At 37.2% G+C, this 23,451-nt stretch overlaps 1 protein-coding gene across 1 annotated transcript in view; it reads right to left on the bottom strand.

Moving 5' to 3' along the window:
* NPAS3 (neuronal PAS domain protein 3) overlaps nt 1–23,451 on the bottom strand; it is a 616,659-nt gene that overhangs the window by 513,341 nt on the left and 79,867 nt on the right. Inside the window, 1 exon segment of the mRNA XM_032692228.1 lies at nt 17,314–17,403. Within this exon segment, the coding sequence (XP_032548119.1) occupies nt 17,314–17,403 (90 nt within the window).

Raw genomic sequence — 23,451 nt, 5'->3', positions numbered from 1 at the left:
GTGGGGATGTTTAAAAATTTTAGTAAGCTAGTCAATTAGGAGTCCTTGCCAAGAAAGTCTTATTTTGTTTATTTGGGTTAGACCCCAAATCAATATTTTGGAGGTCTTTTTAAATTAGGGAAAAAGCTAAATCAAAAAAAAAAAAAAAAAGCAACTTGGCAAAGGCAACTCTCCTGTTTAACCAGGCCACTCAGCAGGCTGACATTCAGCTTTTAGACTGTATTTTTCAAAATATTTTCTCTTTACTGACAGAAGCTGCTATAAAAAATTCGTCTCAGCATCCAGCTGGTGATTGACGGTGGGGCCAGAGAGACTGCGGTAGGCTTAAGCAAGGAAAAAGAGCCCTAGCTGTGCCACAGTGGTGAAGTAGTACAAGGTTTGCACACAGTAGTAAGGAGAGATAAAAGCATGTCCAGGACACGTTTCTGAGACAAAATAATGAAAGAACACTAATGATACAATAGGGATGACATTAAAATGGAAGTCTAGAAACACAACATAAATAAAAACAGAAAAAAATTCCATCATGCTTTCCTAAAATGTTTGAATGGAAAGGAAGCAAATCCACCTTCTAGATCTGAAAACTCTCTACATGTTCCAGTATACTGGAGTATGTGGGATCCAAATTCTGAAGTCACAAAAAGCTTTTTTCCCTGCCTTTCTGTTTCTGATATTCCAAATTTTAATCAATCAAATATCCTGGTTTTAAAGATCATCAATTGATTTCAGCCCCCAACCAGACAATGGAGTTTTGACAAAATCCTGACACATATAATCAAATACCAGCCACAACCATTCAGCATTAAACATAGGTAAGCTTACCATTTAAAACTGACTAATAACAGCAAGTGGTAGTCTTGGGTCAGATTTGAACATTTTTGCCATTCAAATGCCTACATTTTTTCTGTCCAGGGAAGGGATAAAACTGCACTGCACAATAAGGAAACTTTTCTTCGTTCAAAAGAACTCCAGAAAAACCCCCAGCAAAAATCCCAAAAACCCAGAGAATCCACAAAATAGTGTTTCACTTGTTATTATGGAAGGGGAACTGAAGTCTTTTAACCAAGTGTTCATTTGCTGTGTCCTGATTGGCACTGCAACTGAGAATGCAATTAGCTACTTTCACTGAGCAGTTAAATCTCTCTATAAGTGATTTCTGAATGGATATGGAACTCGGAGGCCTAGTTTTGTTTTCCAGAAATGTTACAACTTCAGTCAGCACATCTTCAGTATATCTGACCAACCTGTAAAATCTAGACAGTAAGCTGGCACACAACAGATCTTCCATCTGATACATAACACCATAGCAGCTGTGGAAGACTCCTTTCCATTCATCTAGCTATGGTGTTTGAGTTTCACTATATCCAGAAGCTTTTAAGCCTCCTCTAGTCTGTGGAAACTGTATCATTGTCTTTCATGATTTCGCTGGCACAATGAGCAGGCATGGACTTTCCTGGTTCCCCCTCCACAACAGACTACTATATTTCTGCAAGACAACGCCAGCCTTGTCGTCCAGCTGTCAGGAGCAGAAGCAAAGAGCATGAACCCCTGTGGTTTTGACCACATCCCTTTCAGTACACACAGAAGTTGAATCAAAAGATATACAGATTTTTCCTTGTGTTCCAAAGTACCCTTTACTTTTGCTAGCACATAAGGCTGTGGACAATACAGCTGTCCAGTTTCCCCATCACCCATGGGAATGGCTTGAGCTTCAAGCAGTGCCCTCTGAGGAGTGCAGAACTCTCCACATCTGCCTCTGTCCCCTCACCACTGCAACAGTCACCTTCTGCTTGTGCTATTCTTCTCATCCACCTTTCTTCTGCCTCAGCTGACTTTCAGCTAACCAGGACCCTGTTCCTGCACCTTATATGAGTTTCATTTGTCTCAGTAAGCATGTTATCCATTCATCCCTCCCAAGTCCAAGCCAGTGCCTCTGGCTCTACAGTTTTAAAGAGTTTTAAAGACTCAGATTCTACTGTTCTAAGCACTCTTCCTATAGGCATGCTATGAATCAAATGGGAATGATTTAACTTTTCTGTCGTATATATTTGTGTGCCCATGAATACATATACATGTGCACAGCAGTGTGATAACCAAACACATGTATGTCTGCAGGTGGAATTTGGTACTTAGGGCAAGCTACAGATTCTGATCATGATCCATCCCCTCGCGTGAACCGCATATGCAGAGGTTAATCATCCTATATACCTAATTATTTACACTGAATTTTTAAATTACAGTGAACTGCCTTGAATCACAAATATTTTTTGATTCACATGCTATAGATATTTTATATAATCTTATTTTAACTGTATTATGACAAATAGCTAGGAAAAGAGAGAGTTTGCAGAAGAGGTAAAATCCTACTGTTACAATTAGATAGGATTTTATGCACTCAGGAATTAGTAACTATGCAAGGCACAAAGCAAATGAGAGGCCAGTGTTATGGCAACTGAAATAGTATTTTCTATTAACTTTAACTATCTAATAAAGATCTATGCATCTCAAGGAAGGTAGATCTTATTTAATTTGTATTAAATCCAATCTTCCTCTGACAGTCTTTTCTTCTGGAAAAAGAATTTCTGGAAAAGCCACCCAATTACTCTGATAGTAACTAAAAAGTAGAAGTGTGACCAGCACTTTGGAAGAAAACAACTTCTGTCAAACCACTTCTCATTTTCAAGAACTACTAATGAGACAAAAAGGAGATTGTTGGATTTTAAGGACATAGAAGATTTTAAATTAAAAAAAAAAAAAAGAAAGAAAAAAAGAAAATTATTCAAGGTATTCAGACTTTTGTCTTAACAGTTCTTGGAAGACGGTGGGGACATGGTCAAAGGAGTTTAAAAAAAGGTCAGAGAAAAAAACACACTGTGCGCTTAAAAAAATTGATATCACATAGTGGAATATGTTTTGAGAAAACTGTGCCATACATATACACATATAAAATCAAGAGGTTTTTTCATCTGACTAGAACAAGGAGAAACAAGCAGCATGATTTTCACATCCAAATCTGCTTTCAGATACACCATTGAAAAAAACACATGCCAAAAAGAGAGTATGATAGTTCATTCTACTGAAATATTTGTTTTCACCAGTGTGTCAAATTATAGCTCTGACCTAAATTTTCATATGTTTATTGAGAGGATTGTTCACTACTGTATAATAAGCATTGTAACACCAGTATATATGTTTTAACTAGTATTTTTTGAGTCCCTTGCACCTGAGACCATAATCAAATTATGCAGTACAGTTCCCCAATTACCTCCCTGCGTTGTTATATTTACTTGTTTTTCCCTGTCAGACACTGTTTGCAGTGTCATGTGGTCTTCCAAACACAAGCCTCAGGCCAGGGGAAACATCGTTGGAAGCGATGGGCACATTAAAACCAGTATCAGGAACTGGTTTACCTATCCAAGCACTCCCGAAAGCTCTACAGAGTGCTGGCATCCCTGCCACAACAAAGAATGTACCCATCTTTCTAGGGCTGGAGGTTAAGAAACAGTGAGTACAAGCAGTGACAGAGGAAGCTATAGGGACAGTAGTGAATAAATAGGAATATAGGTAAGTGGTGGGAAGAATGTCAGTATCAAAACATAAACACAAAATGGGGGAGGAAATAGTTAATGCTGGTTTATAGTTACTACTGCATTTGTCCTAAAATAAAATAATGTCCTGTTCTTAATGTCATCTTGCTACCTTCATGCAATATGCAACACCTGTGTCAACTCAAATTACGTTTTTCTTTCTAATGCAGATGTAAAATTTTGCTTAAACTTAACAATAAAGGGCATACATTCGATTTGGTCATCCAAACTGAATTTAGTTACTTGTCAGTCAAAAATATCTACACATAAGAGTCATTAAAGCAAGTCAGAGTGCAAAGTCACAAATATGGTATTGTGGGTACATATACAAGGGGTATGATGACCATCAGTAAGCACTTAATTTTTTACTTTGAGATTTACAAACTAGCCTTAGATAAGCACATGGAAAAAGTTAAAACAATATACAAATGTTAATCTAGAAGCTACATACCAAAATGAATTTTAATCTATTTTACCAAATCACCAATATCTTCTCAAATCTGTATCTGTAAACATCTAAGTCTTACCTTTAGAGAAAGCTGTACTTGGCTTTAGAGCAAGTGCACTTGGAATATGCAGAGAAGCAACTCTTAGAGCAGAGGAGCCCTTGCAAAGCCCTGCTTTCCCTCTGCAGAGCCTGATGTTTAACAACAATTCCTGCTACACTCCAGTTTATTGCTAACACCCTAACAGCACACAGATAAAGAGTGTTCATAGGCAGCCAGGAGTGAGACCACACACATCAGAACTGTGGTGTTTTCCAGTAGAAAGAAAACAACAAAACTCTCACTTGCAACCATGAACATACTGCTGCCGTGCCAAGTCCCTGTACTTAGATGCTTGCAAGAGCTGTATGGCCAGTGTTATCTATCCTTCAAAAACTACTCATCTCAGGAAGCTCTACAAGCCCGGAAGCTCAGAGAAGGTCTCCGCCTCCTTAAATTTTCCTGAGGAAAAGGGGACTTATTTTAATAAAAGCCAATGCATTGAAGAGTCAGCCAACTCCCATATAAAAAATATCTAAATGTCTGTATAATATGGTATTTGATCACCTTTCTTATGAATTCTTAAGAGGAGTCTAAGAGCAGAGTCTCCCTCAAATTAAGGTTTCAACCAAAAATAGATGGTATCTGATATAAACTAGGGGGGAAAGATGAGTAGTTAATTTCTTGGACTAGTTTTATTCTCGTGAAGTAGGCCTTGCTGCTGGAATGCATCAAAGTATCTAAGCAAGAGAAATTGAAAAATTTGGAGTGTACAAAAATCAGAAAAATGTAATTTTCTAGACTTTGGAATATATTTAATTTCACTTAGTGACAATGTCAATAACTAGATTACAGTATAACTTTCGCAGTACAACCTAGACCTGGAGCAGCTGATCGGCTCTTCTTTTGACATCTCACAAAAAGTCTGTTTATAACTAGAAATGTACATTTAGTGAGGAGTTAAGGTAAAAATAAGCCAACACCAACAATGGAAAAACCCTATCTATTGAAGTTGCCTTAATCTGTTTAGTAAACTTAACAGCTTTTGCCTGTTACACAGTACCATGACACCATAAGATACAAATCTACCAGCTGTGAACTTCATAGCCATTCAGTAGTACTCTTTTATGGATGATTATCTGATTCCATGCCTTTTCTAGCAATTTTAATGCTACAGTCACCACTGATGCTGATGCATGGTCTGGATACATTCCTGATGCTCCCCAGAGCAATATGAATCAGAACTGCCTTTCTCAGTCACGCTGGGTCCAGCATGTAACACAACCATCACCAGTAATCAAGCAGCAATGCAGCGATTCTAAAAGCATGCTGCTACCCCTGGAAGCAAGAAGGCCTCCTGCTACGACAACCATAAAATTCTCTCTTAGAAATAAGTTCTAGGTGTTACCCAAAGCACGCAGCAAGTCATTGTGCCTGACTAGATTATGATCACCAGGCCTTTCACTGCAATTTTGCTCAGAATACTTTTGGAAAGTTTTTGTTTACATCATTTGATTTCAAGGCAAAAATGTTCGACCATGTGGGATTTTGCACTGTCACAATCAGGTAAATCACAACATCAGCAGGATTCTATTGAGATCAAAAGTGAAATAAGTAAAATATATCAAATATGTGAATCAACTGAGAACATTAGGTTTTTCACCCTTAATTCAAGTCTACAACAAGAATGAAATGACAAAAAACTTAATTATATTATGAAAAATAGGATTGATTTTTAAATGCAGTACAGCTCTTGAGTCTCTTTATCCCAGTGATTATTCACTACAGAGTCGTGGATCAACTAACGTTCCTTTCAATTCTACAATAGGAGTCTTATTTTGTTGACCTTTGAAATCAAGAAAAGTGAATTACTAAAATCAGATGAGGTCTGCATTAGGAGCATTTTGCCAATAAAGCAATCTTGGTACACCACTGTGGCAAAGTACTAAGCATGTAATCAGTTATATCAGCAAAGGTCCACTTTGGACTCATACAGGAAAATCATCACTTATTAGCAAAACAAACAATATCAGTAAAATTATAGTTTTACAAGTAAAATAGTATATGCTATACAGGTTTCTGCTGATGCAGAAAATGGGATACTACAAAAGTTTGTCCAAGTGGGATACTACGCCACTTAAATAGCTTGAATTGACAAAGCTATACCAAAATATACCATAGACTTGGCTTGTATTCTGCTCTTAATCTTAGCTCAGTATTTCCCTCTAAATACTTTGATCATTTTCTATCCCTACTGAATAACAAAACTCATTCAATTAAATTTGCCAAGTTAGCAAAATATGAGTGTCTTTTTTAATATAACATTCAGCTCAAAATGTAGAGCATGGCAGCATTCTTGAGACAAAGAAAATACTGCTAGACAAAGCAATGGTACATGCTATGCCAAAGCAACTTCTGATCAATACTTTGATCACTACTGGTCACTGACTACACAGGTAACAGACTGCCTAGTGCACAGCTGAGTGCAGAGAGTATCTGCAACCTTGTGATGCTTCCAGACAGCCCAAGGACTACCAGGCTGCCGAACTCATGGCACCTTGCAGTGTGACTGGTTACACAAACTGTTTTACAGCTTGAAAATCTTTGCAATGCCTACCTGTGCCTGGACCATCTATTTGTTCATCACTGAGAATTGCCAGCAGACAGTGGCAGAAATGGCTGATTTTCTACAGGGGGAAGGGGAACTGCACAACAGCCCCTGTCTCCCAGCCACATGAAGCAGGATGTAGAGTAACTTACATGAAAGGATATGCAGAAGAAGGGGACAGTGCTAACGTTCCCTGTCCTAGCACTGAAATGACCTTAGAGGTAACAAAGGTAATAATAATAAGTAGTGGAGTCCACTGCAGTCACAAGGTTTGAAGAGCTACTGCCCCAGGCACGTAAATTAGTCACTGGAATTTAGCAAGAGGGTGGAAAACTATACAGGACACTTCTAGGCAAGGAAACAATTGATAAGTGCATAGAAATTCAGCAGCCCAAGACCTGCAAAAAATATATGTACAGGCTGCAAGTCAGCTGTGGAGGAAACACACTGCAGTGTCACAGCTAGCTACGGACAGCTACATGAAATTAATTCATTCAACTGCTGTTCCATTCCCCACAGTCCATTTAACTGACTTTCGTGTGGAGGTAGGGGAATTTCACCTTTTATATAGATGCAGCTGGAAAGACTTTACACACAAATTATTCCCAGTACACAACACATACTCTAAGTAGTGCAGCCTGATTAAATGGTACATGATACAGCATCTTAAACTACTCTGCATCACAGACTGCAATCTCAGAGATGGCACAGACCCAACATCACTTATGAAACTGTAAGACAAAGTTCAGTGCATCTATAACAGGCAAAGGCATCTACTTTCATGAATCTTTTGTTACTCAATGAGCAGAAAACTTTGAAGTGTGACAGTCTGTGTCTTTCCTTCTTATTGGCCAAATTTTTTGTTCGGTATCCATGAGAAATTTACTCCCTATTTATCAGAAATTAAGAGAAAACCTTAATTATATACTTTTTAGTTCATATGGTACTGCAATTTTGTTGTTCTTTGTTGTTTTGGGACTTCTTTTTGTCGGTCTTTTTGGGGTTTTGGGGGGGATGTTTTGGAACAACAACACAGGATCGCTTCATGCCTAAAACAATTAAAATTTGTCACCTTCTTATTGCACTCAGGTAGAAGTATGTTTTACACTTTCATTGTCTTTTTCCCTAAAATTATTGAATTTTCTTTCTTTTCAAAAGTGTGTGTTCTATGTATGTGCAGATATGTACATGGGAACACGAACATGGAAATTTTAAGACCATAAACACCTGACAAATTCTTGTACAACAAAAGCAACAAAAATTTCACACAATGCAATGCAAGTCTTGTTTTCTGTATACCAGTTTGAGGTGATGCAGACTTTGCTAAATATTTGCATGTTTTAAGTGGAGTGCTATTTGTGTTGAAGGGAAAGAAAATCAGTATGAATACTTTAAACTGACTGCAGGTACCACTATCATAAAGGAATTTTAGCAAAAAGTCAACTGTTTCATCATAATTAAGTTCAAAGTTTAGTGATATTGCTGCATTTGGATGTGAAACGAGAGTTGTGGAGCTTTTGCATCATGAAGCCCTATGGCTAGGTAGAAGAATCCATAGATTGCTAAATAACATAACTTAAGCAAGATATAGCACTGCACAGGGCTGCTGAGTAGCCAAATAAAGAAAAAATATCTTTAGAGCACAATTTTGAGGTTTGCTTAAGGAAATCCTTTTGGGAGGTGGAGGAAAAATGAGGAACAAAATGTTATCAGAAAGGTTCATTTCTAGTTAACTGTAAACTTATATTCAATAAATCCTTATGTTTGATGACTTCATCATTTAATCTTCTAGTCATCTGAAAAGGACATTTAGTTCTAAATAAAAGCATCACTTTGAAAAGAATTTAAAAATAATTCATTAGGGAAGAAAACTAATATGAATTACTTTAGGGTTTCCAAAACCCACCACTTTGCCCTTCTTTTTGGATAAAAACACTCACTAAATTTGCTAACTTTTTGCAAAATACAGCTTTGTTTCCAGAAACAGTTTTAAAAAAAATAAATAAATAAAGGGAATTCACTAGTAGCCCTCACTAAAAACATAAATTTTCAAGGGAGAATTGTCTTCGTATTTCAACAACATCGCTATGCAAAACAAGCTTTGCATTGCTTTAAAGAAAGGCTGCAGCCATCTCACACTGCTGCAAGTAAAGAGCGTGCTCATGACTCACTGCCCCTGCTTGGTTGCAACTCATCAGTGCCGGCAGCCCTAATCTGCTCCCAGACATTATGACCAGCAGCTCTGATATATGGATTAGATCTACCCCAAGTACTCCGTGCAGGGAAAGAACTCCTTGAGCCCTTTATTCCCTGCAGAGTACCTGTGCAGGAGAATAAATCAGTGATATGAAAGAAAACATAAAATCCTTCCCAGTAAAATTTGCAGATGACACAAAAGATAATAAAATGGTAAATACCGGGGAGTTGTCAGCTCCACAGATTGCATGGCAGCCTGGCCTCACCTGAATAAGATGTGTTTTAACACAGCTGAGCACAAAGCTGTCTATCTCATAACTAAAAGCACAGATTCCAAACAAAGACAATCTAATAATCTAGGAAGAGGCATATGGATGATGGTGGATAACCAAATTAATATTAGCCTACAGTGCAATACCCTGGCTAGAGCAGTGAAAAAGATCCTTTGATGTACAAGGAAGTAAACATGGAGTAGCAATAGGAAAGGGTTATATAAATCACTACCAATGTTGAGACAGTGAATCTTTCTGTTTCAAACAGCATGTAACAACATGGTTCTAGTTTATATCTGTGATCCCCCAGCATTCCCACAGGAGCAACTAGTGGACTATATTAGTATTCAAACTAGGAAGACTTAAACAGCTACAAGAAGCATTCAAATTTTTGAAAACTTGACCTGCTAAGAACAAGAAACCCATGTCAAAAAGGAGGATAAATGATCACTAGTCTACCATCTACAAATATTTAAATGGGAGGGTGAGGAGAAATGAGAAGTATCATGAATATTAAAGGTGGACTTTTCAGCTTCTTAATGTTGGTTTTTACATTTTTCTGCTATATAAAAGTTAGAAAAATTCAGGCTGAAAATAAGGTAACTATTTTAACTAATAGTAAGTACAGTTCTTCTAAAGAGAGGCAGGATTTTCTTTCACCTGAAATTCTAATAATCAGCATTTGCTTTCTAAAAAGAACCAGAAGACACAAGACTGTGTTAGTATCTTACATTGATCTTTTAAAGCAAAAGATGACAATGAGTGTGAACTCTATCTTTCAAAAGCATACTTAAACTGTTCCAGGATAGCTTTATTACTGCAGCTCATGTTATGAGCTTTATAGCAGGTACCTAGCTAGCCCCTTATACTTGGGGGATAATTATTTCCCCTTTCCCCAAGTTGTGGAATGATCATTTCAACTGTTAGTAAGCCAAATGAACTGCTCACTGTTTTCCCAAGTAGTATTTTTGATATACTTGGTATTAATGCTTCTGTATTTGTGCAAAGCAGCAAGTTACTGAAGGAGCATGGGAAAAATGAAACCTTGTTGAATACAGAGAATAGCTCAGTCACAAATAATCTGAATTGATCTTTCCACTTCTGAAAGTAATATCACTTGTGGAAAAAAAAATCCAAACAAAACAACAAAAGCACACCACAAAAAAAAGACTTCATGAAACAAACAATGCAAAAAGAACCCTCCACATCTAAAATGAGAAAGAAATGCAAAAGAAATTTCAGTAGAATATAAAAAAAATCTTGTCTTAACAGGGAGTTAGCAAACTGTGACTAATATCCTATTTAAAGGGTGTGGCTAAGGGACCTGAAGACCCAGACAGTTTAACAAAGATAATGGCCTAATTGGTCAGTTGACCAATACCAAATTCACTTGGGGATCTGACTCAGAATATGTATTACAATTAGATACTGCAAAGCTTAAGTGACTTTCCAAAATTTTTACCAACTATACACTGAACAGTATTTTGTAAACATAAACATGGCTCTTTACTATTCAGTGGAAGAAAATTTTCAGGTGACATATACAAATCACAACTATTGTCTATTCAAGCTACATTCCATTAATCTCAAAGCAAAATTTTAAAGCCAGTCCAACATCTAACTGCATCATAATCAAAATATGACAACATTTCTGTTACTAAAAAGTGATATTTTTTGAGTGCTGTTCTCTCAAATGCTTCAATCAGCCAAGGATTAGATGTTCAACTTAATGCTAGTCAGTGATCATTAATCATTTTAAAGTGCCACAGCTAATCTCATTTCTTACCTAGAGAAAGCCCACTCATGTCATACGCGTAATGGACATGCTGGCTCACTTTTGAATGTGTTTTAAGTTTGGTTAATGACTCCTTTTCCTTCCTCCTGCAGAAGACCTCTCAAACACCTCAGCACAGACAACCCACAGATATGCTCAATGCTACACAAAGGTAAGAGCAAACAAAGACAGTGTTAACAGCGATAAAGTTTTGACAGGCAGCCTCACACTGAGGCTGTAAGAATCAGTTGACTTATGTTAAAAGGCCCATTGCATGAGTATAGCAGTGGTTTCTCTGCCATTTGCTGATAGAGCATGAATTGCTAGCTTTCAATATTTTCTAGGAGGTAAAATTTATGAAGAGGAGATGTGTAGAATCATCTTCAAATACACCTCTTAAATTCACATTGCAAGAAGTAAAATCAAGCTGTGAAGTGAGGGAACTGCTGTAATAGGAGATCAACTGTGCAAGAAGATGCAGCCTCTCCTTACTGTTTTACTAGAGTAGAGCAAACTAAACAGCAGCTTCTTCAGTATGTTCTCTCTTAGCTTAAACCCTAAACATGGGATGCTGAAGTCATTGTTGGAAAAAATACACCTGTACCTTACAGCATTAGCCTGAACAATAACCCTGTTGTCCTAAATGCTATATTGCTTTTCCTGGAGCCAAAATAATTATTTGAGACTAGTGTACCTTTTCCTCAGTTATATGGTATCAGATGAGTCAGAATACACAAACAAAAAGTCTGAAAAGTCTTACATCTTTCTAAGGTAATGTATGTGCAGCACCACAACTAAGAAACAAGATGGAGAAAAATAATGACTTCTCAGCCATCATCAACTTCTCTGTGCTGCTTAAGTGACTATACTGACCTGAATCAGCAGGCCCAGCTGCCAAGGGGCCAGTTGGGAGTTTTAACCCACTTTCACAAGGTGGTGACTCTCCATTTGGAACCACTAGCTCCTCTTCTGCAGGTTTTTTACTGCTTTGTCCACATTAAGGTGGTGATGGGCACTGCAGACCACTTCAAGAAACCATCTTCCCATATTATTTATCTGGTTGAATTCCCTTACTAGAAAGCCCAGGAGAGCTATTTGGTGTATTAAAAGGTTTATATTCTCATGAGCTTTTTGGGCTGGAAGTCAGCTTAAAGAAGACAGAAGTTCTCCATCAACCTGCACCTCAGGAAGTCTTCCATCATCTCCATATCACCATTGGCCAATCAGAGCTCAAATCAGGCCAGCAGTTTAATTACCTAGGTAGCCTCATCTCCTTGGATGATAAGACTGACAGAGAGATAGACAACAGGTTAGCAAAAGCATATAGTGCCTTCGGAAAGCTCCATAAAAGAGTTTGGTGAAATAAACACTTGAAGCAAAGCACAGAGATCAGTGTTTACAGAGCCATTGTGCTGTCTACTCTTTTATATGGATCCAAATCATGGGCCATCTACCCCCACCACCCATGTCTCTTAGAATGCTTCCATCAATGCTGCCTCTGTACAATCCTAAACATCCACTGGTCAGATTATGTGACCAATACATCTGTTCTAGAACAAGCAGCAGTCACAAGTATTGAGGTCATGTTGCTGAGAACACAGCTGCGCTGGGCAGGGCACGTCTCAAGGATGAAGGACCACTGCCTCCCTAAGATCCTGCTCTATGGTGAACTTGCCACTAGTTGCCGCATGAGAGGAGTCCCAAAGAGGAGAGACAAGGACTCCCTGAAACAACATCTCAGCCTTGGCCACATTGATCAACATAACTGGTCTACTCTGGCCTCCAGTCGGGAGGTCTGGAGACACACCATCTATAACGCTGCTGTTTCCTTTGAGAACGCACGCAGGATCACTCTCGAGGAGAAAAGACAACGCAGAAAGAATCGTGTCTTGCAGAATATACCTCCTAAGGAGTCTTTCTGTTGTGCCTTTTGCAGTCGGACATGTCTATCTCGTATTTGCCTCATTAGCCACCAGTGTGCCTGTAATAAATGTGAATAGAGCCTTCCCAAATCTTCGTTCGCAAAGCCTAGCCACGATTCTCATTTATATTGCCTAATAGGGCCATTAGATGCCTCGTGTATACAAACCAATTCTGGCCTTGTTATATCCATTTTATAAATAAACAAATTTAAATTTAAGACTTAGAGGCTGAATCAAATGGTTTAGCCTTGTGCCTCCTTCTCCTAGTTGTACAAATATTTATGAGTATGATTCAACATGGAATCTGAGAGAAGCTTACTCTGGTCTGTCAAGTTTGGATGCTTAGAGCATTTACAGGCTTAGGATAACAATGTGTATATGAGCAAGCTACATCTTCCAGGAAAAATTTCTCCACTTCTTAAACTGAAATCAATGAGCTTTCTGTTCCGTGCTCATTTCACTAACTTGCCAAGAACAGAAAAGAGCTAATAAGATCATAGTGGTAATTTTGTGATTTAAATGATCTAGGTGTTTTCCTTACATATTTATTCCATGTTCTTGATTTCAGAAGAAATAGCTTCCTGTAGAACTCTTCCCTATTCTCCTGAAGAAAGACATGACCTTTAATTCTGCTTAATATGGAGAGGAAGAAGCAAGGAAGAGATGATTCTTCCACCCTTGTTTAAGAGACAGCACACAACAGCCACCAAACCAAGAATTTCCCTTCAAGACCCAGGTGATACCCTGAAGGGTCACTTTACTAAGTTACTTCCAGGCTGAGAACAAAAAAAGCCCTGAGATATTCTCTGCCTGTACATAATAAAGACTCCCTGTAGACAAGCAAAAACCCCCTTTTCTTCACATGCCATTGTTCCCTGTAATTTAGCAACAAATAAAACCAGAGCAGGGGCAGGGAGCGCTGCGCTCCTCTTCAACTGTCTCAGGAGATCATCTACCCATGCTTTGTTCACTGTTTGACACTCCATAAAGGCGAACAAGAGTGCAAACCATAGGTGTTTGAGCGAGCAGAAAAAAAGATTTTCAACCTGAGCAAGAGGGAAAAACCTTGGCAGTTTGGTTATAGTGAAGCAGTAAGAACTGAACAGGAAATACTTCTTTTTGTTGTCAATTTTTTTTGACATCAAAAAAGAAGAGCCTGGACATGCCTTGCTACAGCTATGGGTACTGGAAAACAAAAGGAGAAATATTCAGGAGTTGATGGACATCTGTATTCCAGGCCAGTAACTGACAGACCTTTGGTTTTACCTCCATAGTTCAAGACATGCCATTTACTTCAAAAAACACAATGGTAAAATCTTTTAAGAATGCTTGGTATATTAGTCCCTACCACCAGTGAACAGAGAAACTATTTGCAATTATTTAGAGCTTTTTAAAAAGCATGTTTACATGTGCAGTGACGTAAAAAAACTGTAGACCCATGATGAGGTGAGGAACAACGGAGGGGGGAAGGAATCTGCTCTTTTGCCAACAACTTTTGAAACTGTATATTCCGGCTCCATTCCAAGCGAGGTATCTAGCAGCAGCTATGAGGCTCAATTGCAAAAGGGTCATAAAGGATCATAAAGACTCTAGAAAAATCTGTATTGGAATCTTTATTATATTGCTAATTTTATATGTATTACTTAGCATAAAAATTAGTCTAGTTCCTCAGAAACTTGCGTAAAAGTATTTTGCATTTTTTTTAATAGTAATATAACATATTTACTAATCTATACCTTTAGGAACTCTTACAATCTTATTTCAGTGTTTACTAGCACTAAGTCTTGCCTAAAAATGTTATTTCCTCAAATGTTTTCTGAAAAGTATTTTTGGAATAGAAGATGATGGTATGATCCTTTCTAATTTTTACAGAAAGGATCAGAGTATCTCCATTTCAACTGCTAAGTAGCTTTACACAAAATACCTTTACTAGGTACATGCTTAAGCATAAATCCAGAGTAGGTTCTCTGCATAATACTTTTTTTTAATTTTAAAAAGAGTTAGAGAAAAAACAGTCTAGCTCCAAAATTCATGATTCTCTGTCTTGTCCTGTTCTGTATGTCCAGTCCTTAAAATTCTTTCAGCTCTCGGAATAAGTAGTTTGCTGCTTTGTGTCCAGCCAAGAAAACGGAGAGTCACACAGCCCTTTCTCTTGACACCTGGTGGCCTTTGTGCATCCATTCTCCCTTTCCCAAACTAATCAGTGGAGACACTGAGCCTGCATGTGAGGTGCATATAAACATCTAGTACCAAATGTTCACGTCTTGTAGCATTAGAGTAAAAGCTTTAAACATGTCATGAAAATAGCTTGATTTTTTTGGTCTTGACTAGTGAGAAATTTTCAGTAACTTCTCGTTACATCTTTGGAAATAAATTACTATGGGAAAAAAGTACCAAAAGCATCCACTGGGAAGAAGGCAGAAAGAGAGCTTGAGTAACATGGAAGAAGTACCAAGAGAAAATTTCACAAATCAAAAAGCAGTCTATATCTTCTGCAGCAAAACTTTTCGGAAAGCAGTTAGCTTCCAAAACAATCCATGCTTTTTGGAAGCAAGGTGAACGGGGCTATACTACTTCATAATTCACATTTCAGGAATGACAAAACATATGTCAAAATCAACACTGTTCCATCACCAGTCTGATTTTTGGATTTTGCTTTTCCTTTCTTTTTTTTTTTTTTTTTTTAAAGCTATTTAGCCAATATTTATTTGCAATTGTACACCTACTTGTAAAGGAACATCCACTATTTCATTTTGTGGGCAGCACAGTTAGCTGTTTTTAATGATACTGACTATAAATTCTACCTAACTAAAAAAAAAAAAAAAAATTAAGAGAATCAACTATGTCGCAGTGTTCAGAGTGAAGCCATCACTGTATTTACACTTAGGACAAACTGTGCCAAGTTTTCTTATTTCCACAAAGTTTCAAAATCTTGAAGTTGTTCTAAAAACTGATATAAATAGTGCACAACAAATCTGTTTCATATGTTTAAACAAATGAATACATTTTTATGCTTACTGAACTGAAGTTACAAGAGAAGTAAAACCACTGAAAGGAAGTTCTGTGATGAGATTTAAAATCATACTAGATGCAGATTGCTTCAGTTACCCTGAACATTGCTATTATTTACAGAAATAGAAGGGAAAAACCATCAAAAATTCAAAAAGTCCAGGAAGTATTTATAAGTCGATGTAAATCAGGAATAAATCACATCTCACATCAAAAGTAGCCATTCACAAAAAAAGCCAAGAGGTCAGATTTTCATTTTGGCTCACCAAGTTACACTGATGCTGCAATTATTTTGATAAATCTAGATTTCTCTTTTCCTCTCACTTCTGTAAACCAAAACGATAGTCTTCATTTAAGCGAAGTAACAGCTTTTACTGAGGTAGTTGTACCTATTACTAAAAGAAAAGATTCAGGAAACAAGCAGCAGGTTATAGAATAAAAAGGAGGGATGAGAGAATATGATTTAAAAATTTTAATGAGTATGACTGTCTTCCCAAAGAAATATTTTGTTGCAATGCAAAATACAACTGACTTTTAGAAGTTAAGGGGTTATTGAAAAATGAAATGTTATACAGAGAATGATAATGGTAACACTAGTATAAAAAAACATGAATGTAGCTGGAGCATGAAAAGGAAACACTAAGTGACTGAATGCAGTTTCAAAATCCAGTGAGAAAACAGAGAATTCATAATGCATTTGCAACATATTAATACAAAATAATCTACAATATACCTGTGAAATATATACTTTTCAATTCTACGTAGAAATAATTATTAAATCCTTATTACAGCAAAATAGAAATATCACTGCTTGCAAAACTAACAGAAGTCAAGCACTTTGCATTTGCCTGCCCACAGCAATAGCATTTTTGTCAGAAGCACCAGTAACGATCTTGAGTTACACACAAAAGCGGGCTCTGTTATGGCAATGGACAAAGGCAAATGACTGCAAAGAAAGAGGACTCAACTTCAATTTAACTGTCCTGTAAGGTACATACTAATTAGCTGCAAAGCTATGAAATCCTAGCTAGCATGTTAAGTCTGCTACATGACAGTATAATTTGACTTCTTAAAGGATTATGCAAATTACAACTCATCATTCCATTACATGACTGAAAAAAAGTGACAGCTAATTTATACATAACACACCTTTCAAATCCCTAAGATGTGAAGCACCTGTGCAATACATTTTGCCTAGATTTTCTAGCATGTACACTCTTGTTTATTGCACTGTACAGAAGCATACCTAAGAGATTTAGTAAAGTCTTAGTTTTTATTTGCTTTTTAGGTTTTAGAGCACAATCCCAAAGAATTAAACAATATAATTCTGTCCCTGTTTAGAGGTTTTGCACACAAGCAGAAGTGTACGGTTTCAACACACGTGTAATTTCTGAATAGCAGGAGAGCACGAGCACTAAATGCACGAGCTAGAGGCAAGACTCACACAGATATCAACATACTTCTGGTAGGTAGATTCACAGTAGATTCCGTCATATCGGTAGATTTTCCTACATTCTGATTGGTTGGGCAGAGGATGCTGGACAGTTATTCTGTAGAGGCATCAAAAACAGATAGACATGACTAGAGGATCTCTACAGGTAACTGTAATGCAGGACAAATCAGTATGTTGAAATGAATTTTTTTTAAATTTTGTTTTTAAATTAAACACCTTTCTGATCTCTTTAAATCAACTGCCTTGTGCACATAACACCCGCAATTTCCAATTTTCAAAATTTGCACTGAGAGTAAACTAAACTTCAGTTCTCCACACAAATAGTATTTTTTCCGCCATCAAATACAAGTGGAAGAGGTATGGAATTTTATAAATCAAATTGATATTTCATGTAGTTTGTATCTATACAATCGTGCTTATAAAATTGATTATTTATTGTTTACTGTTCCAATCCTTCCTCAGGCAGAACATCCATTTACGTCAACTGGGAGTTTGTCCAGACAAAGACCAAATAACCCTCCAATTTAAAATGTCAACAGCAATTCTCACATTTGCACAGAATGAGGATGTTGTGGTATTATGAGAACTGTGATTGAAGGTGCTCAGCACCATCTGAATAATGCCATATGTTCTCGGATTGACTGAAAGAAAATGAAAGTGATTGGCAGCAATCAGGAGGTGTGCAGCATCTTGTAAAATCAGGCCCTAAAAGATTTGTCAATCATTCTATTATTCATCCCTCCTCAGCTCCCTGTTAGCAGAAAATATAATTTGGCTATAAAAATTCAATGTTGTTTTTAAAATATACTTGGGAATTGCACACAAAACAGTACCCACCAATTTTTTTTATTTTTTTTTTTACCTCCCTCTTCTCTGGAGTAAAAACACATTTTAGATGCTTTTGTATCTTAAACAAATTAATACTTTTTCCCCTTGTAATATAATGGTAGCTCACTGAAGTAAGGGTAAATTATTTGAGAAATTTTACACATTTTTCAAATTTAGAATTTTAGGCTGTGATTTTGTTTAAAAATAAATATTCTTGTCAATAGAGAATTATTTTTTGTTGCCATTATTTTTACAATATTAACATCTACATAGCTCTAAGCTAATCTTGGTTTTTTAAAATTATGTATTTGTTTCAACAGTAATTTGAGACTGCAGGTTTGAGAAAAAAATTAGTGCCATTATAGAGCAACAAGCTTTATGAGAAAATGGAAAGTTATCTACTGTGGAAACTGAGGACCTTCCTTTATAAGACTGCACCTACACAGTATGTCAAGTGCCCCATGGGACCCCACATACAAAAGCAGGAGACAGCTCTGTGATGAAGGTCAGACCAAACAACTCCAAATCCTGGGATATTCCTGCATTCACTAATTAAGATATTATCAGAGACATTTATTCATTGTGATATCCAGGACCTTTAAGTTAGATGTCTAACCACCATATACAGTGTACCAGGAAAGCTAAGCATCTTAAAATGGGATTTGCAACACAAGCTGGGAGTCATGCAAGCTAGTACAAGAGATGAGGAAGAGTATCTTCTACGTGGTGTGTACCTGAGAGACATAAACCCTTCACATTGGGTCACGCAGGAATACCTACATCAAAGTGAATTCAAGCCCCAAAATCTTTAGTGCACCATCACACTGACTGACCCATGCTCCAGCTTCAATTTCCTCTGACCTTTTTTGTTGTTGTTTTTTTGGTTTGGTTTGGTTTCATTGGGGTTTTTTTCGTGAAAAAAGACTAGAAGATACGCCTGTTTTTACATGGCTTCGGCAAAGACATGGGAGAACTAGGTCCACAGGACAACTATGCCTCTCAGCCAGAGGATATTCAAACATCTGCCACAGCTCCAGAGGTTACCACAGAGTCCTTGATAACAACTATTCTAAAGCAAGGGACATGTTAGCTCCTCCTGCTAAAAAAAAGCACTTTAAAGGAAAAAAAAAACAAAACTAAAAAATTTTTTGGAATTTATTGGATGAAAGAAAGGGAGACAGTGAGAGCATGTTGTATTAAGAGTTATTACTGATTATTGCTATTACTTGAGTAGTTAAACAAGTGCAGTAGAATAGGGCTCACTCCAAAAAACCTTTATTCTGAAGTAGTTGTGGTATTCTTCTGGGAAGTGAAAGATGTGAGTTGAACATCATGGCTGGGCTTCGCGAACGAAGATTTGGGAAGGCACTATCCACATTTGCTGCAGGCACGCTGGTGGCTTATGAGGCCAATACGTGACAGACATATCCGATTGCAAAAGGCACAGCAGAATGAGTTGAACATCCTTATGATGAAATAGGTCATAAATAAGTATTCACTTATTCACTGTACCAAGATAATGTAGAATATTTGTTAGCCAGCTTTTGTTTGATTGGTTTATTTTTTGCTGGTTTTTTAGATGACAGAAAACCTGAAACACAGGAAGTTCCATCTGAATGTCAGGAAACACTTTTTTACCGCAAGGATGACAGAGCACTGGAACAGGTTGCCCAGAGGGGTTATGGAGTCTCTGCCCATGGAGATAGTCCTGGACAAGAACCTACACAACCAGTTCCAGGTAACTCTGCTTCTCCAACCCAGAGGGGTTGGACAAGAGGTCCCTTCCAACCTCAACCATTCTGTGATTCAAGCCCAGATCAGTGTTTTGGACTGCCCACAGTCCTACTTTACATCTAGCCATAATTAGGTTGGAACTTTCTTTTGGAGGGTGGGGAGCATGAAGAGGGGAGGGGAGGGGGTGAGGGCAGGAAGGAAGGGGAAGGGAGGGGTTGTTGTTGTTGTGTTTGTTTTTCAAGCAATATATAATAAGGCTCTATAAACAATGTAACAGCTACTATGGGTCATAGTGTGAGGGAAAGAAGCCTTCCTCTGCACTGCATAGAGCGAGATTCCACTTAAGGTGTCAAGATGCCGTGAACTTTTTCCAACGCAGCCCTTACCCAATGCTCACCAATAATTTTCTTTAAAGAATTATTTAACTGTCATTCACTTACCCTCTGGTGCAACAGAAATAATAATAATAAATAATAATAATAATAATAATATCAACTCCCAAAACACTGAGCTAAACGAGACATCAATGTATATCTCAAAATCTCACTGACTTCATCAAGATTGCACGGCATCCAAACTAGCACAGAATGGGGCCTATTGTGCCTAACCTGAAAAAGCAAACAGTCCTGAGACACTGTGGAATACATTTCAAAGTGCACACTGGGTTTCTAACTACCACCTAGAGCAGTGCTTTGGAGAAAAAAAAAATCCTGTATTTTCTTGTATGGCGTTTTTCTCTTATTGTTAAGGTTTATTTTAGCACAGCAAGTGTATTTCCATAAATGGACTTTTATGCTGAAGAAAAAACATGGTTTTATTTTAGGTATTTAGAAGCTGCCTAACACCATCACACCCACTTGCCCTCCGCCCTATGTAATTTAGCTGTCATTTAATAGATTTACATTTACAATTAATGATCAACTGTGAGGCTGTGGGTCAGAAATGGGTCAAAAATTAAGGCTTCCTCACAAAACTGCTTATTCAGCATTCCTTATTAAAATAAACTAACAAAAAAACCCCCAAAACAAACCCAGAAAACATAAAAGCAAGTCACAAGAATTATTGGTTAGGATACAAGAAAAAGTTTACCAAAACAATCAGTCTTGGTGTGGGCTTTTTGAGACAATCTTCACCAAATTAATTTAGCTAACTTTTTTAATCCATGTTATGTCAGATGATATACTCTGTCTCTCAGGTTCCACATACAAAATTGATTTAGCTGAAGATAAAACTGCAGACTGGCTATTTACTCTGGGTACTGTATATTCTTGTTCTATTTTATGCTTTGAAATTGATTTCTTGTATTCTTCTCTGCATTAAAAATTAGAGCACTGAAGAGTATTTGAATCTGATCAATTTGCAGTGGTTAGTTCGCCCCAATTTTAGTTGAGTTTTGACTGGTTTGAGACAAACACCTAATCTCATATGAGCTTTTAGACAGTAAAAGTTGCCTTTTCATAATAATAAGGCAAAAATGAGTGTTAGGTTATAGCTATCCAACTCCATACTACACGTTATTTTCCAAAAAAGCTAGAAACATACCAAACAAAATACCTACAAGTACTTCATGAAGCATGATATTCCGCTTAATATGTGTATCCTCTATTCCTTGAGGTGTGTGCTGTCAGTAGATGATGCTGTGTGCACTTTCACACCTCACCTTGGTTTTTAGACATTGCATACTTTCCCTAAAAAGTTCAAAAGTATCACCTCAACTGTGAAAGTATTACAAACTGCTGTGTTTGCACATTAGACAGCTCATCTTCCTTTCTTTATGTGTCACTAAACTCTAGATGGATTCATCATAAAACTTGAGGTGGAACTTAAGTGCATTTACATACATGTGGTATGTGTAAGCTATGACTAATTTTAACTCACAGGGCAGAATTTAAATAATTAGTTACAAGAAGTCAAACTAAGGGAAAAAAGGAGGAAAGAGATGGTTAGAGGCAGAGTAGTAAATTGTTCCATTTTTGCAGGTAATCTAAATGCAAACTAGAAGCAACTTATCATGAGAATGGATTTTCCACCATCTGGTCAAATAACAGGGGATTTGTCTAGTGGCAAGCAAAGAATGGAATGATGTGAGAAAGATTAGCGGGCAAGTCCTACAGTTGGCTAAAATGTATTTTGTGCAAACAAGAACAGATGACGCCTTAACAATTACACCTGTCAAAAACTCCAGAAAGCAATCCATCTCTGAACAGCCCAGTTGAAAACAGGCTAGTTCATAACAAAATGAATTTTTTTAAACAATTGCCAGCCATAACAGCTTGATGCATGACAAGCTTAGGAAGTCGCGTTCCACATACAACTGAAACCTTAACTAACTGGACCCTGCTTGTCTCTGATAAGTAAGATATTAAACTATGAAAAAAAATAAAATAAGTGAAGCAATGCAAATAGCTAACAATCTTGGAAAGCAAGAAAATTCAGAGTTAAGCCTGACATATAGGTACTCTATAAGTATGTGCTATATGAATTTGTACAAGAAGGGGTTTTTGAAAAATGCCCTTTTACGTGGGAGTCAAATATACCAGATAGTACCTGGACTGCCATGCCTTACACAGAATCCAGACAGTTCCTAGAATTACAGTTCTTTCTAAATATAGATGTAAAGCATTAAAATTACTACCTTATATTTATCCCACAAGAAGGGAGAATTCTAATAATGTTTTCTGTAGAGATCTGATTTCTTTCTTCAGAAAAGATATAATATTAACGTGCAAGAATATTTTACACCAATTCCAAGATGATTTTCTTTAAAATTAACTGTTTATATATGCACCTAATGTTTCAACATCCAAACTCACCATTTATTAATACTTTCTTTTTTAAAAAGTCATACTTTCCCTGCAGAAGAGGAAGATTATAGCTTATATCTATTTGGAGTGGAGGGTGAAATAAGATTGTCCCAGAATTAATTATTTTTTTGGACTATTTGGTCTCTGGCTTTCAAGAAGAACTTGTTACTTCATTAAGCAACGTAACAAAGGGATTTCATGAAAGAGTTTACAGAAAGTCAACCCAATGCAATGCTGTCAAAGGCAAGAGAAGAGCTTGAGGGGCTGCTTTCTTCCTCCTCTTAAAAGACCATGGAGATGATTTGGAGTGGTTATTCATCTATTTTAAAATTTTCTCCTGTGAGAGAAATAGAAAATAGCATTTTACCATGCCTTATATTCAGCTGAGCCAGAAGAACAGCTAAGGAGCAAATGACACTCAATATTACATGCGTGCTAAGACAAAACTGAGTCTCAGGCTCCCTGTTGTCCTGGTATGGATGACAACTTACTGAATGCAACACAGACAACAGGGAAAACCACCAAATGTTCTCATTGCAGACTTCACAGATAGGAGTTAGCTGACAGTTCTTACTCAAGATGGCAATTTAAAAGTTTTGCTGGGTTCTTGAACTCATTTTTGTGGAGACTTGGTAGGTTGTAGTGAATGCTTTTTTACCCCTTGCCCCATTTTTCCTGCATAACTGTGGTAAGATCCAGATCTGGTGCTTACAGTTAAATCTGGTAATCTAATTTCCAAACACTGAAATAGTTTTCCCCATGAAATATTTGAAAATAAG

Source organism: Chiroxiphia lanceolata, chromosome 6 (genome assembly GCF_009829145.1).
Source record: "Chiroxiphia lanceolata isolate bChiLan1 chromosome 6, bChiLan1.pri, whole genome shotgun sequence".
In the NCBI taxonomy this organism is placed as follows: Eukaryota; Metazoa; Chordata; class Aves; order Passeriformes; family Pipridae; genus Chiroxiphia; species Chiroxiphia lanceolata.
The sequence above is the reverse complement of the archived record's forward strand: the minus strand, read 5'-3'. Positions and strand labels throughout refer to the sequence as shown.